Raw genomic sequence first — 13,815 nt, 5'->3', positions numbered from 1 at the left:
ACTGCCTCCAGTTAATGGGAGTTTAGAATTAGCTAACAGGCACTTGGGTACCAAGTGGGAACCTCACAAATGCTAAAGGTGTCCAACACAAAATTCCTATGCCTCTTTCTCTGTAATTTACTATGCATTACCCACTCAAGACAAACTACTGTGCTGGCAAATATAATACACTTCTGTAAAAGAAAAAGTTATAGCCGTGTACTTTTTCTTCTTCTTCCCCATAATAGTGAAAGGGGAAGCACAAAACCTCATTCTGCTGGATCAAAATTCAGATTTGGACCCTGAATAAAATTGGACAGCCTCTGAAGTGTTTCAGATCAAATAATGCTCTTTCCAAAGTATTGAATTAGGGTCTGAATCAAATCTTGTGGTCAGTGCATACCCTTAGTTTGTACTATTAACCACAGTTTAGAATGTTAAACCATGGTTTGAACTTACAAAAATATTGCAACAAAGTATGGTTTAGACCTGTTTGTCTGCTTTCCTTTCCCATCTACTCAGCACTCATATTTCTGTTGTTCAGCAATAACCATTAATATAATTTATTAATTTAAACATCATAAAAGCCACAATGATAAAAAGTGATGGTTTGGAAAACTCACTTTGAAGCATGGGCTCTAGTTTCTGCCTTTCGGGCCAATTGCAAACCATAGTTTGCTAATTTGAACATAATGCGAGAATGTACCATATTTTTCTCTCTATAGGATGCACTTATTTCCCCTTCAAAAATGAAGGGGAAATGTGTGTGTGTCCTATGGAGCGAAGACGCCATAGCCCCGCGACCCTCTCCTGGCTGGAGAGGTGACGCGCGGCTATGGCAGGAGCCTCTATAGCCGCGCGCCACCTCTCTAGCTGGGAGAGTGCGCGCGGGGCTAAAGAAGCCCCCCGCGACCCTCTCCCGGCTGGAGAGGTGATGCACGGCTATGGCAGGAGCCTCTTTAGCCGCGAGCCACCTCTCCAGCCAGTAGAGTGCGCACGGGGCTAAAGAAGCCCCGCTTACCCTCTCCCGGCTGGAGAGGTGACACACGGCTATTGCAGCAGCCTCTCCGCTGCACGCCTTTCCGCTGCTCCCCGACCTGCTCTTTGGGGCTGGTGGTGGGCTTCCCCTTGCCAGCCCCAAAGAGCAGGTCGAAAGGAACCTGAAGCCTGGAGAGCGAGAGGGGTCGGTGCGCACCGACCCCTCTCGCTCTCCAGGCTTCCAAGGTAGCCGCCTGAAGGCAACTGAACCTTAAACGGAACCTTGTTTTAGAGGGGGAAAACAAGAGGGGGGAAATTCTCCCCCTCTCTGCGCAACTCCTCCTGCCGCTTCGCTGAAGGGGCGCTGGGCAGAGAAGGGGAGAATTTTTTTTCCTTGTTCTCCCCCCTCTAAAACAAGGTGCGTCCTATTGTCCGGTGCGTCCTATGGTGCAAAAAATACGGTAGTTAAGCTACATTAATTGTTGCTTGGTGTGATAGCTGAATTATCAAGTCAAATGTATACTTATACCCCATTTCAGTAGTTACTGTAGTCAAGATGGGTTCACAATAAATATAAAAGCCACAGGAACAAAGCAAGAATGTTCTGAGTTATTGTTTGACTCTCTTTCTTATGTTGCAAGGGGGACCGTGGTTTTGGTGTTCCAGGACCAGCTGGGCCACCTGGGCCACCGGGTTTCAAAGGAGCACAAGGTCCCAAAGGTGATTTCGGCTTTCCAGGAAACCCTGGCCTTCCAGGACGGATAGGTTTTGATGGAACTCCAGGGCCTAAAGGTACAGATACTGCTAACTTTATGCTACCAGTCAGTGCAGACAATACTGAACTAGATGGGCCAGTGATTAGACTGTATCAGGCAGCTTCCTGTGTTCCTGTGCTTATGGAGTGTTGTGCTCATAAGCACTTCTGTCCGGTCTCAACTCAATGCCATCTGTGGTTAAGTAAGCTTAATCATGGTTTGATGTGATAGGTGACTTGACAAACCTTGGTTTACAGTTCCCTAAGTTACCTGTATTGGAAACAGTGGTTTTGGAAACCGTGGGTTGTGCTACCTATGACTTGGCATATCTTAAATTGAGAAACTGTAATTAACTATCAGTGTTCTGCTTCGTTGAGACTGGTTGAAATTACATCTTGAAATGTTTGCAACCTTTTAAAGATTTGATTTGTTGGATTTTTCTTTCCAGGTGACCCGGGGCCACGTGGCCAACCTGGATTACCAGGACCTCCAGGGATTCCAGGGATTGGCGGCCAAGGCCCACCTGGGGCTCCAGGGCCTCCAGGACCTGTGGGTCCACCAGGTAGGTCTCACAACGACTGGCCTGTAAATGGCATGATCCCAAATCCAACACATCAGAGTAGAAAATGAGGAAATTCCGACTGACCATCCATTTGACTTTCTTCCATTATTCCCTTCCATATATAGCCTAGAGTTTTCCCAAACTTTTTGTTGCACTGAACAGGCTGAAGCGAGCCCTAAAATAATCAATATGCTTGTTGCCATTTGGGCTGCTTTAGAATAGCTGGTCCATACTTACATGAAGCAAAATTATCCCACAGAACATTAGTAGTTCCTAACTGGACTCAAGAGGCTTAAACTCTTCATTGTACCAGTGCAGATCTGGAAAGAACTGTTACCTTAGATCACAGTCACCTGCTTCCCGACTTCCAGTTGTGAAATTTGTTCAACAAAGCTTTTTGTATTTTATGAATGAATGAAGAAGATTCTGGATCCTGATTTTAGGTGAATTCTCAATGCGGGATTCAAATGATGGTGTGCCCTTAACATATAAATTATTATAATAAAAGTCCTGTCCACAGAAAGCTAGCAGGTAATGGGGAAAACCGTTCTAGCTTAGCCTTCTCCCTAACCTACTAGATTTCTATGCAGACTTTTTGAAAAGGAACACTCCATCCTGTAACCATCACAACTATAGTCTGAAGTCGCACAGTCTAAACATAGGCTGAACCACAGTGAAGTGAGTGAAATGGGGTGCTTAAAAGACTTACAAGCATTACCCCTTCTACTTAGAGGGCAATTGACTGGTGTACTGAAGGAAATTTAAGTCCAGATATATGGAGTGTCATCACAAGGACATTGGGTTGCAGTCAACGTAACTTCTACTCAGAGTACACATAAGCTAGTCATGGCCATTAATTTCATTGGGTCTACTCTGACTAGGACTAGCATGCGATATACAAACCATTGTTACTGTGGCACAAAATCAGACTGCAGACTCAGTGATCTGGGAGTAAGCCCCATTGAACTCAGTGGGACTAACTTCTGAGTACATATCTTCAAGCAGAGGCTGGGCAGCTAAGTTGTTGTTGATGCTCTTGTGCTTATTTCCCTGCACTGAGCAGGAGGTTGAACAATATAAGATTACAAAGTTCTCACCAACTCTATGAATCTATGGCAGAGCTTTCATGACGGTGACACACTTTTTAGACAATCATCATTTTGTGACACAGTAATTCAGTTTTACTAGCAAACTGGAGGTTAAACTAACCCATTTCCAGTCCCAGGAGGAGCGCAGGGAGCTTTTGTGTGATGCACGTATGCACAGCAGCCAACAAAAAATGTGTCACAACACAGAGTTTGGAAGCTCTGATCTATGGCTATATCCACACTATACATTTTAAGTATTGTTATACCACTTTACGAGTCATGACTTCCCTCAAGAACTGTAGTTAGGAGACTTGTTAGAGCTACAATTCCCATGGGATGGGGGATTAATTATTAAACTACCCTGGGAGCTATTGCTCTGTGAGGGGAATAGGGGTCTCCTAACAACTCTCAGTACCCATAACAAACTACGTTTCCCATGGTTCTTTGGGGAAAGCCATGGCTGTTAAAGTGGTATAAATGTATGGAGCTGATGTTGTCATAAATGTATGGTGCTGATGCTGTTATTCCACTATCAGTCTCTAACTGTACCTTGAGACAGGTGAAATTATTGGCCTACATCAAATTTCTGCCTACCATGGATATAATTTGCTTCACCTTTTATGGTGTCTATAGATTATCCTTCCCCTCTTCTGTATGTATAGTTACCTCACATTTAGAAATATTTTTAATGTCTATGACATGTATATAAGATATGCTTATATTTGGGTTTGTTTCACAAACGTGTAATCCATTGTAAGGTGAAAGCATTGTTTCTCTCCCTATGATTTCCCTGAGTCGGAATTCTGTTTTTCCTGTCAGGATTATCTCAGGGGGTGTTACAGGGCCACACCGCTGGGTTTGTGGACAAAGATGGCCTTCTGTAGAGGTGCCCTTTGCCTCCACAGAGGTCATAAAATAGAGGGGGGGGGCAGAGAGGAGAGCTGCCAATACGGTACAAGGAAAAGAAGAGAGCCGGATACTGTATACAGGAGTATAGCTTCCTCTTAACAGCAAGCCCAGGTGGCGAGTGCCAGCCAGTTATGCTGCTAAAACAGGACCGCTGAGAAACAAGAGGGAGCTATCAGCATGCTTTTGGGGAACTTGAAGGTTTTCAGGAATGCAACTGATTTTTAGAAATAAGAACCTAATAAGAGGAAACATCCCTCTACCCAAAGCAGCCTGAGGGCTGAGCCTGTTCAGTGGTGACTGAATGCAGAATGTCTATTGAACCAGAAGGGAAATAAGCAGAAAGTAGTAGGGGGAGTTCATACCCTGCTTGGGGAGAATGGTTGACTGGAACTTCCTTTGGGAGGGAAGAAACACTATAACATTTTTGCTTCAGGCCCCACTTTTACTTTGTTAGTTACACCCAGTATGTTTGGAATTAGGATCTTGTTCGGGTGCGTGCGTAACAACAGCAGCAACCAAACTCAGCCTTTCATCTTTTGTAATTACTTTGTTGCAGAGGCCACATCCACACCATACATTTAAAGCAATATCCTTCCACTTTAAATAGTCATGGATTCCCACAACAACTTTGGAGACAACAGTTTGTTAAGGATGCTGAGTTTTGTTTGGAGACCAAGCTATTCCCATCATAGAGCTACAGTTCCCAAAGTTCTCAGGGAAGAGGGATCGGTGATTGAACCACTTGCAGCTCCGTGAGGGGAATAGGGGTCTCTTAGCAACTCTGAGGGCCGTTACCAAACTCCAGTTCCCAGGATCATTCCTTGGGGGAAGCAGTGTTAAAGTGGAACAATACAGCTTTTAATGTAAGGTGTGGTTGTGGGCTACTAGAGACAGGGATTATTATTATTTATTAAATTTATGTATCACCCTTCGGACAAAGATCACAGCGTGGGATTGGTTGTGCTTATTACAGTGCCCCTGATTATCCTAATTCAGAGTACATGGGGCCTAATCAAGGATACTTACTCCTGTATACCTAGAGGTCTCCTCTTTTCCTTGTATATGTGGTCCCAACAATCCCTATGATGGTAGCACCTCTTTTTCAGGTTGCTCCTGTCACAGGAATAATTGCAGCTTTGTATACACTACCCAGATGCCATGCTAATGACTTCTCTATGAAGGCCCAGCCAGGAGCCCAGCACACCTCCTGAGGCAGCCTGCATGGGCCTTGCATCTGAACAGGCCCTGAATCTGCACTGCAATAATCCACAATTGAAATGTTTGTTGTTCTTAATTAAAATATAATATGAGCCACATTTTTGGCTACAAACTGCTTTAAGTACATGTTTTGGTCCTTGCGGCCCACACCTTCTTTGCTGTGTTGCATGACTGCTCATTCACCTCATGTTGATTTTAGAGATTGTTTACACCAATATTGTGCAAAAACATGAGCTGGAATATGTATTTCAAGAAAATCCATGCCTTGGGGTCTAAGTGTTCTGCATGATCACAAGCTTATTGCAAAACAGCCATTCCAGCAACCATCCAGCATCACATTCTTAATGGCTTTCATTTAAAAGGAGGGGGAAAACTCCCATAAATGTCTAGCATTCATGGCAGAGGAGAGATGAGACTAAAAAGGCCTAGGTAGCACCTGCAAAGTGTTCAGTTACAGTGGAGGATGTCTTAACGAGAGACCCATAGTCGCTGCACAGTAGACTTTTGAGAGATCATCAGGTAGCTGAGCTGCTGGCAGTCTTGGCAGGGCATTTGGCCTCATAGGCGAAGGATAAGAGCCCTCTGAATCTGGGACACAGGTAAATCTGGCCTGCATTAGGACCAGAGATGACATACTGGGAAAACGATATTTTTAGGCCTAAGGGTGAGGAATCCAAACCACCTGCCCCACACCTTGTATGTGACATCAGGTGTGGGGTCGGTAGTGACGCAGTTGGGTTGCTTCTTTGTGGAGCCAATCTCTGCAGAAAGTAGGGTTGAACTCCACGTTCAGTCCTTGCTTGGTTACCATTTCCACCCGACACCCATTTCCACCACAGCCTCATGGGCCAACTTTGATAGACAGGCAGGACCATTCACCTGTCAATCACCTGATGTCATTTTGCAATCAGGTGATTGGCAGGTAGGTGGTCCAGTCCTCCTGCCAAAGTTAGCCTGCAGGATGGGAGGAGATAAAGATCTGTCTCATTGGGCAGAAAAGGTTCTCCACACCTGTTCTAAGCATTGGCTAAATCCCTGAAGTGAAGCAGAACATTTGGGAAAGATTCTGCCAGAAATCAGCCATTGAGGAAGGCCAGTGGAAACTGGCAAAAAGCAAATAGAAAGCACATGACAGTAAGAAAATTCCCAGAGTTCCCCGACAAGAGGGACTGGTTGCTAAATCATTCTGGGAATTGTAGCCCTTGGGGGAAATAAATATCTCTCTCCTAACAGCTCTCAGCAACCTTTACAGTCCCTGGATTCCTTGGAGGAATGTGAGGTGCAGATGTGACCCACAACTCTCTGGGGACCTCACTTACCTCTTCAAGAAATCAAATCAAAAAGAATTTGACTAGTTCCATTGACTATAGTATTTAGAATTACTGAATCATGGCCTTGAGCGATTACATCGTTAAGAAGCACTCCAGTGTTTTTTCTCAGGGAATGGATTCCTCAAGAGCTGTCCAGATTCCTTGTCCCATTTTAATACCCTCTCCACACGACATGCCGTAGCTTCTCAGGTGAATCTCTGCATGTAACACTGCTTTGAATGAACATGTATTCACACATTGCTTGGGCTCCCATACCACCTGTTTGCCAGGCACTGAGTTTTGCCCATCATATAATTCAGGGAGAGAGAGCCTAGAGCTCTTCAGATTTAGTGTTGGACTACAGTTCCCATGAGCCCTATCTAGTATGGCCAAGAATGATGGGAGTTGTAGACCAACATCTGCAGGGCCACAGGTTCTTCCACCCTTGATGATGAATTTTTACTCTACAAGCATTTATTTTCCTTCGCATGCCCATTCTACCTGCCTTTCTCAAAACATATTTATGGTTCATTTTTCATTCTCCCATACCACTGTAACTACAGCTGTTCTTGTTAGCCTGATGGAATGCTGTGCATGACTAGAGCTTGTACTAACAAATCAGCATTTAACTATCTTTGTTTGTTGTGATGTCATGTTCGTTCTTTTGTCTTCATTTCTCTCCATATAGCCTTAACGTTAGGTTGGAATAACGTTAAAACAATCTTGGTTGCAATGAAACTTGAGGCAGTTTCCTTGGTTCACGTTTTCCTTTGTGTGTGTCACCATTTATTCAATTCCCACCCCACCCCGCTGTTGAAGAACAAAACCATTCCAGCAAATTAGCACATTGCAATAGCTGTGGTATCACTTTGGAAAGAAGAAAAGCCCAAATGTATAGATGCTAGAATTTAATTCCATTATATAAATGTATCAAAAGCTTGCCTTTTCACTGGAATTTTCCATATTAAAAATATGTTGTCTTTCTCCAAATGTAGTAGTTACCACCCAATGGAAAACGTTTCAATCAAGTCTGTTCAAAGTCTAGTCTCTTTGGTGTTGACGTTGCATAGCCTGGCATTGTGCTTGGGTTAGGTGACATGCTTTGCAGTCCACAACCCATTTACTCAATGGTTGTTCTGTCCAGTTGGCGAGTTGTGGATTGCAACCTTTTGTATAGGGTTTGTTTGGTTTTCTTGGTCTAACACCGATGTGCTTCCTTTTGTATCCTAACCCTAACGGCATTCTCGCAACCCCCTTACCGCTTCCTGTGCCTCAACCTCCTGATGAGTTCTTACTGTGCTGGGTTTGCAACTTCTCAGGTTCATCAGGTACTGTGGTTTCCTTCAAGCTTTTTTCCTTCTTCCCTTAAATATTATTTTTCTTACCTTTTTTGTTTAAAATAGCAGTTCTTGTTGCTATTGGTAAATAATAATGATAAGAAAAATAATTGAGCACAGAGACAAACATAATATGTTTTAAATTAAAGTTGCTCATCTTTCTTTCAATTACTTGAAAGTTTTTCAGTGTGCATAGCAGTTTCCTTCTTGAGGCATTGCTATTATTTGTTGTTGTTAGTATTTTTATTTTATTTAAGATGGACTTATATACTAACCTTTACTATACCTATCTCACGGTGGTTTTCAATACAAATTAAAACAAAGCAGCAATAACGTATATACACACACAATTAAAGTCAATGAACAAATAGTTGGATATCATATAAAAGATTCTTTATAATATTTAAAATTTGGCATCCTTGCAAATGCAAGGATGCAAACCTTGAAAATGCATGAGACAAAAATGGCTTAGCCTGGCACCTAAAAATAATACAGTAAGTAAAAGACAAACTGCCTCTTAATCCATCAGTCATAAAATGGGAGTCTCTTGGTGAAGTGTGGGGTGAAAATTTTTCAGATAAATAAATAATAAAATTAGAATAATCTCTGTTCACTTAGAGCGAGAGTTCAACAGTTTGTTTAGACCTAGTGTCTTGAATTCCTGATTTCTAAATTCCCGATTGTGTGTTTGTTAACTTTTGATTTTATTTACCGTATTTTCCATGTATAAGATGAGGCTTTTTTATTTTATAAGTATGTTAAAAATGGGGGGTTCGTCTTATACATGAATAGTGCAGAGGGGGGACGGGCGATTGGTTGCAGCCGCAAGCAGGAGATTATCAGTGGTGATTGGGCGGGTGATTGTTGGCTGTGGCAAGGGCTGTTGTTGGATTGGGTGCCCCCCCAAAAAAGCTCAACAACTCTGGGGAATCTCCCCACATTTTCTTGAATTGCAGTCTCCCAAAATAGGGGGTCTCTTATACATGGGGGCATGCTATACATGAAAAAATACAGTATATTTATATTTTGGTTCCTTTTTTTCTTAAAAAAACCCTTTTTTAACTTGGACAATTTTAATTTATATTTTATACTCTTTGTCCTAGCCCTTGTTTTTATCACAGACCTGCTCTGCCGTAGGTTATGTTGAATGAAGGCAACAAGTCAACTCTATACTGCAATATAATCATATTGTAATATAAAGATATGTATATGACGTAGTTTGCAACAATTCCCCTGCTTCTCTTGCCCATACAAGTTGCTCTGCAGTACCTTTTGGAAATTGTTTCTTGCTAAAGGATTGTTTTCTAATCATATTTGCCTAGGATTACAGGGCATACCAGGTGAAAAGGGAGATCCTGGTTCACCAGGATTTGACATTCCCGGTCCTCCAGGAGATAGGGGCATTCAAGGATTTCCTGGATCACCCGGTCTCCCAGGACCTCCAGGTTCACCTGGGCCAGTCGGAAGAGATGGACTTCCAGGAATTCCAGGTAAATCCTTTTACACTATCAGCTGCATAGTGTAGACACTGTTTGCATCCATGTGGAGCTTTACTTGTAGAAAATAACAATTCCATATGAATTAGTCTGCTTTAAAGAGATGGCTTGATGTGTAGGAAGCAAGTAAATGCTTGTGTAAAACCAAGCTATCGAAACCTAGTTCACTGGTGAAGAACTGAGAACATTTCAAGCTTTTGCTGTCTGATAGCCTAAACCAGAGATAAATTCAGTTTCAGGGCCTCATGATAACAGAAGTCATGTGCAGCTGATCTAGTTCATAGATGAACAGTTGGGAAATAAGACAACTGTCATGATCAGTCAATTAATTGTGCTACAGATATTGATTGATTGATTGATTGATTGATTGATTGTTACAGATGATTGTTTTGCATGTACATACTTCCAGTGGTGGGGCTTGTGGTGGGATGAAGCTCTCCTCTGGCACTGCTCCTTACTTGGGCAGGGATAGGGAAAGGTCAATTATAAGTTTGGGAGTGCAGTGGTGAGAGCATTAAATTAGTGTTGGCGGTTGTGCCACCAGTTCAGCTGCTTAGCTCCGACCTCACCCCATTGAGTGCTTCCATGGGTGGCAGGTGACTACTTAGCAAAGCACTCTCCCTGAATGCCTCTCTGAAAAGGGCATTCCTCTTCTGCAGTGGTGCCTGTATCAATGCATGCATGTGGCATCTATAAGTGGAAAGAGTTGCTTTTTTCTTCCTCCAAATCTGTTGTTTTGCATACACAAACTTGTAGTTCAAACTGTTCCAGCTAAACTCCAGTATATGGATTCTGAATGCTTTTTTGAACTTGTGAAAAGTTGCACATTTAGGAGCCAAGTCCTAGGAGCTTTCTTCTTCTAGAGTTATTCTGTAGACGAAGACATTGTGTTTGCTTGCAGGAGAGAATGGCTTTTGGATTGCAATAGATGGCTTTAGTGCAATAGACTGATTTGATTCACCAGTTTAATCCTATAGGAAAGAAAGCAGTGAATTTTTTTGGGGTGTGTGTGTTTTTGCTCAGAATAAAACTGGTAATTCCGTGCATCTAGGTAACAAAGGTGATATGGGAGTGATGGGTGCACCTGGTCCCCAAGGTTCCCCTGGAACCCCAGGCAGGAATGGCTTTCCTGGCATGAAAGGTAAGAGCTCCTTTACCTTACTGTTTTACATTTTTATAGCCATAGAGGTAAAGCAGCATTGGAATGTGGAACTGGTCATTTAAAGATTCTGGAAGTTCAAGTTTACTTCCTGTTTAACACGCATATATAAGAGGAAGGCATTTGATTTCTGTCTCCCTCTGTACATTATTTGGTTATAGTGTTGGCAACCTAAAAATAGTTTTAGCACCTCATGGCCTGAATTTTTGTGTGTAATAAGAGTATTAGACTAGGACCAGGGCAGACTTGAGTTCAAATCCCCAGTGAGCCATGAAGCTTATTGGGTGGTTTTGCCCCATACCTAGCTCACATGGTTCTAGTGAAAACAAAATGGGTAGGGTAGCAGTGACCATTTATGCCAGAAGGAGGGCTCCTGGCCCATGGGCCTAAGTAGACCCACTAAATCTCTGAATTTGGCCCCTAAGGCTGTATTGGTTAAACCAAGCCCACCTGTAGTCACTAAGTGCAAAGATCAAAGTTCAATCTTTTTTTCTGCTGAAGATCAAGTAGTGAGTGTATCTCCAATCTTAGTGCTCTAGGACTAAGCCTTAAAATATGAATAACCTGACATTAGATGGTTGGCAATTTGGTGGCCCCAACCGCTTGTTAAAAAATAGTCCATGAACGGTGAGTCAGTTCTGGATCTGAGGTTGCCCACCTCCAACTCCAAGCACTTTGGAGGAAGCACAGAATGATAAAATATCATTTTAGTCAATGTATCTTTTGGTTTCTTGGTGTTATACCAAATGCTTTGACCATGCAAACACCTGTTTCACAATGTTTTGCAATGTAGACTGAAACAATGATGAATACTCTCTTGTTTGGACACTGCTTAGGCAATGATGGATTACCAGGCCAGCCTGGTCGTCCAGGACCAGCAGGGCAAAAAGGCAGCAAAGGTGAGACAGGCGTGCCTGGACCTCCAGGAACATTTGATCCAGGGCAGCTGGGCACTAAAGGAGAAAAAGGAGATCCAGGAGCTCCTGGTGAGATAATTGTGTTTCTTGTGTTGCTTCCTGTTGTAATACTGTTTGGTACCATTCAGCTCTTTTCAGACCAAGGGACATTCCCCATGCCCCAATCCTTGCAACAATTCGATTTAATTTCTGGCTGCATCAATCCTTCCTTTTTTCCTTCCGTCTTTCTTTTTGCTCTGCAATCTTTCTCACTGGAAAAGCACATTCACAAGTTCAGCTGTGGAGATAATCACATGATATATGTGAGTGAATATGCACCAATGGATTTGTGGTCCATGTGCAGTGGCCCTTAGCTTGGTTGATTGGATGATGCTGTTGGAACTGTTAACATATTTCTGTTTGTGCACCTAAATATAAATAAAACTCTCTTTCTCTTTGCCTGAAGGTATTCCTGGTTTAACAGGGCAGAAGGGCTACCCAGGCACCCCAGGTGACCCAGGGACTCCTGGACTAGTTGGACAGCCAGGGATACCTGGACTACCAGGTAAGGAAGATGGCTTGTGTAAATGTGCATGTGCTGTGTGACCACAAGATCATCAATGAAGACAATGCACACCAAAATATCGCATTGGCTTCAAACCATTTTACAGATGTTGGCTTGACTGACTTACACCTGTACATCTTGCTGTGGTTAGCCTGCTCCTAAAAGAGCTAGAAATGTTGCCAGAGTCATTCATGTTTACCTATTGAGCAATTGGATGTTGGTTATTTATCAGTAACTAAGGAATATGAGGAAAGCAAAGGTCTATAAAATCATGTGTAGCATAAAGAATGTGGATAGAGAAATGTTTTTCTCCCTCTCTCATAACACTAAAACTTGAGGACATTCAATGAAGCTGAATGTTGGAAGATTCAGGACACATAAAAGAAAGTACTTATTCATACAGTGCATATGGAACTCCCTCCCACAAGAGGTAGTGATGGCGACCAACTTGGATGGCTTTAAAAGAGGATTAGATCAATTCAAGGTGAATCAGGCTGTCAGTGGCTACTAGTCACTTCTACAGTCAGAGGCACTAATGCTTCTGTATACCAGTTGCTAGAAACTCCAGTGGCGGGGAGTGCTCTTTTGCTTGTATCCTGCTTGCAGGTTCCCCACAAGCATCTAGTTGGCCACAGTGAGAACAAAATGGGCTGTTAGCCTCACCCAGCAGGCTTTTATTGCATTTTTTTGTTAAGTTAAAACCATGCAAGCAATTAATTATTCAGCCAACCACACTGTATATTGTTAGAAGCATCATGGCCCACCCTACTAAGCCAATGCTAATCATGACGTTCCACAGTCCTTAGTTTTAAGTCTTATGATTAACAATATAAAGGATCTTCTGCTGATATACCAATATCCTCCAACATTTTGCAGTTGAAAATTGGGGTATGCATAACCTGCATTAACACCCTTGTTCTTATAGCTATCACAGAGCTGGAAGGGTAAACAGTCTGACTGTGGAGAAGGCAGATTCCTATTTTCCTTTTAAAATGTCCCCATTATTACACATTGTTGACAGCTCCACTGCACAGCTGTTTGCTATATTTAAACTGCCTGCCTTCTGCTTATTTAAAAGACAAGCTCAACACAGCTAGGGCAAGTGCCCCATAGTATATTAGCAGTTCAAAGTGTATCATGATAGCTGCAGTTTGTGAAATGGCAGGCTGTGCATGGTGACTTAAGAGTTCACATGCAATGCATTTTCTTCTAATGGGCAATAGAGAGAAAATGCAACCCCTCCTCACATGGAGATTGCACTTCTAGAGACTCTGAGGAGGGTGATAAATCATGAGAAAACATCAGCTCTAGTTAGTCGTTCTAAGAAAATGTTAACAAGGCATCCATCAAAGACCGAAACCAGGGAAGTGATTTTTAAAGAAATGGACTAGGAAACAGGAACAGTTGTTGATAAACAGTTGTAATGTATGATACACATTCAAATACATGGCTTCTCAATTACACATCCAGGGCACTTTCTTGCAACATTTTATGAACTCAGACTGCTCACCCATGCATGTTTTTCACAGTGTCCATACAACTTCCTTAACAAATTATTTCATT

At 42.6% G+C, this 13,815-nt stretch overlaps 1 protein-coding gene across 4 annotated transcripts in view; it reads left to right on the top strand.

Moving 5' to 3' along the window:
• COL4A5 (collagen type IV alpha 5 chain) overlaps positions 1-13,815 on the top strand; it is a 136,965-nt gene that overhangs the window by 88,697 nt on the left and 34,453 nt on the right. For 3 of the 4 annotated variants that reach the window (XM_053373882.1, XM_053373881.1, XM_053373883.1), the window contains 6 exons: positions 1,599-1,749; positions 2,161-2,274; positions 9,459-9,626; positions 10,684-10,773; positions 11,628-11,777; positions 12,154-12,252. In XM_053373882.1, the coding sequence (XP_053229857.1) occupies positions 1,599-1,749; positions 2,161-2,274; positions 9,459-9,626; positions 10,684-10,773; positions 11,628-11,777; positions 12,154-12,252 (772 nt within the window). The remainder of the gene's footprint in view (positions 1-1,598; positions 1,750-2,160; positions 2,275-9,458; positions 9,627-10,683; positions 10,774-11,627; positions 11,778-12,153; positions 12,253-13,815) is intronic. The other variant, XM_053373884.1, reaches the window with a different exon arrangement.

Source organism: Podarcis raffonei, chromosome Z, assembly GCF_027172205.1.
Source record: "Podarcis raffonei isolate rPodRaf1 chromosome Z, rPodRaf1.pri, whole genome shotgun sequence".
Taxonomy (NCBI): domain Eukaryota; kingdom Metazoa; phylum Chordata; class Lepidosauria; order Squamata; family Lacertidae; genus Podarcis; species Podarcis raffonei.
This window is presented reverse-complemented; position numbering and strand designations above follow the sequence as displayed.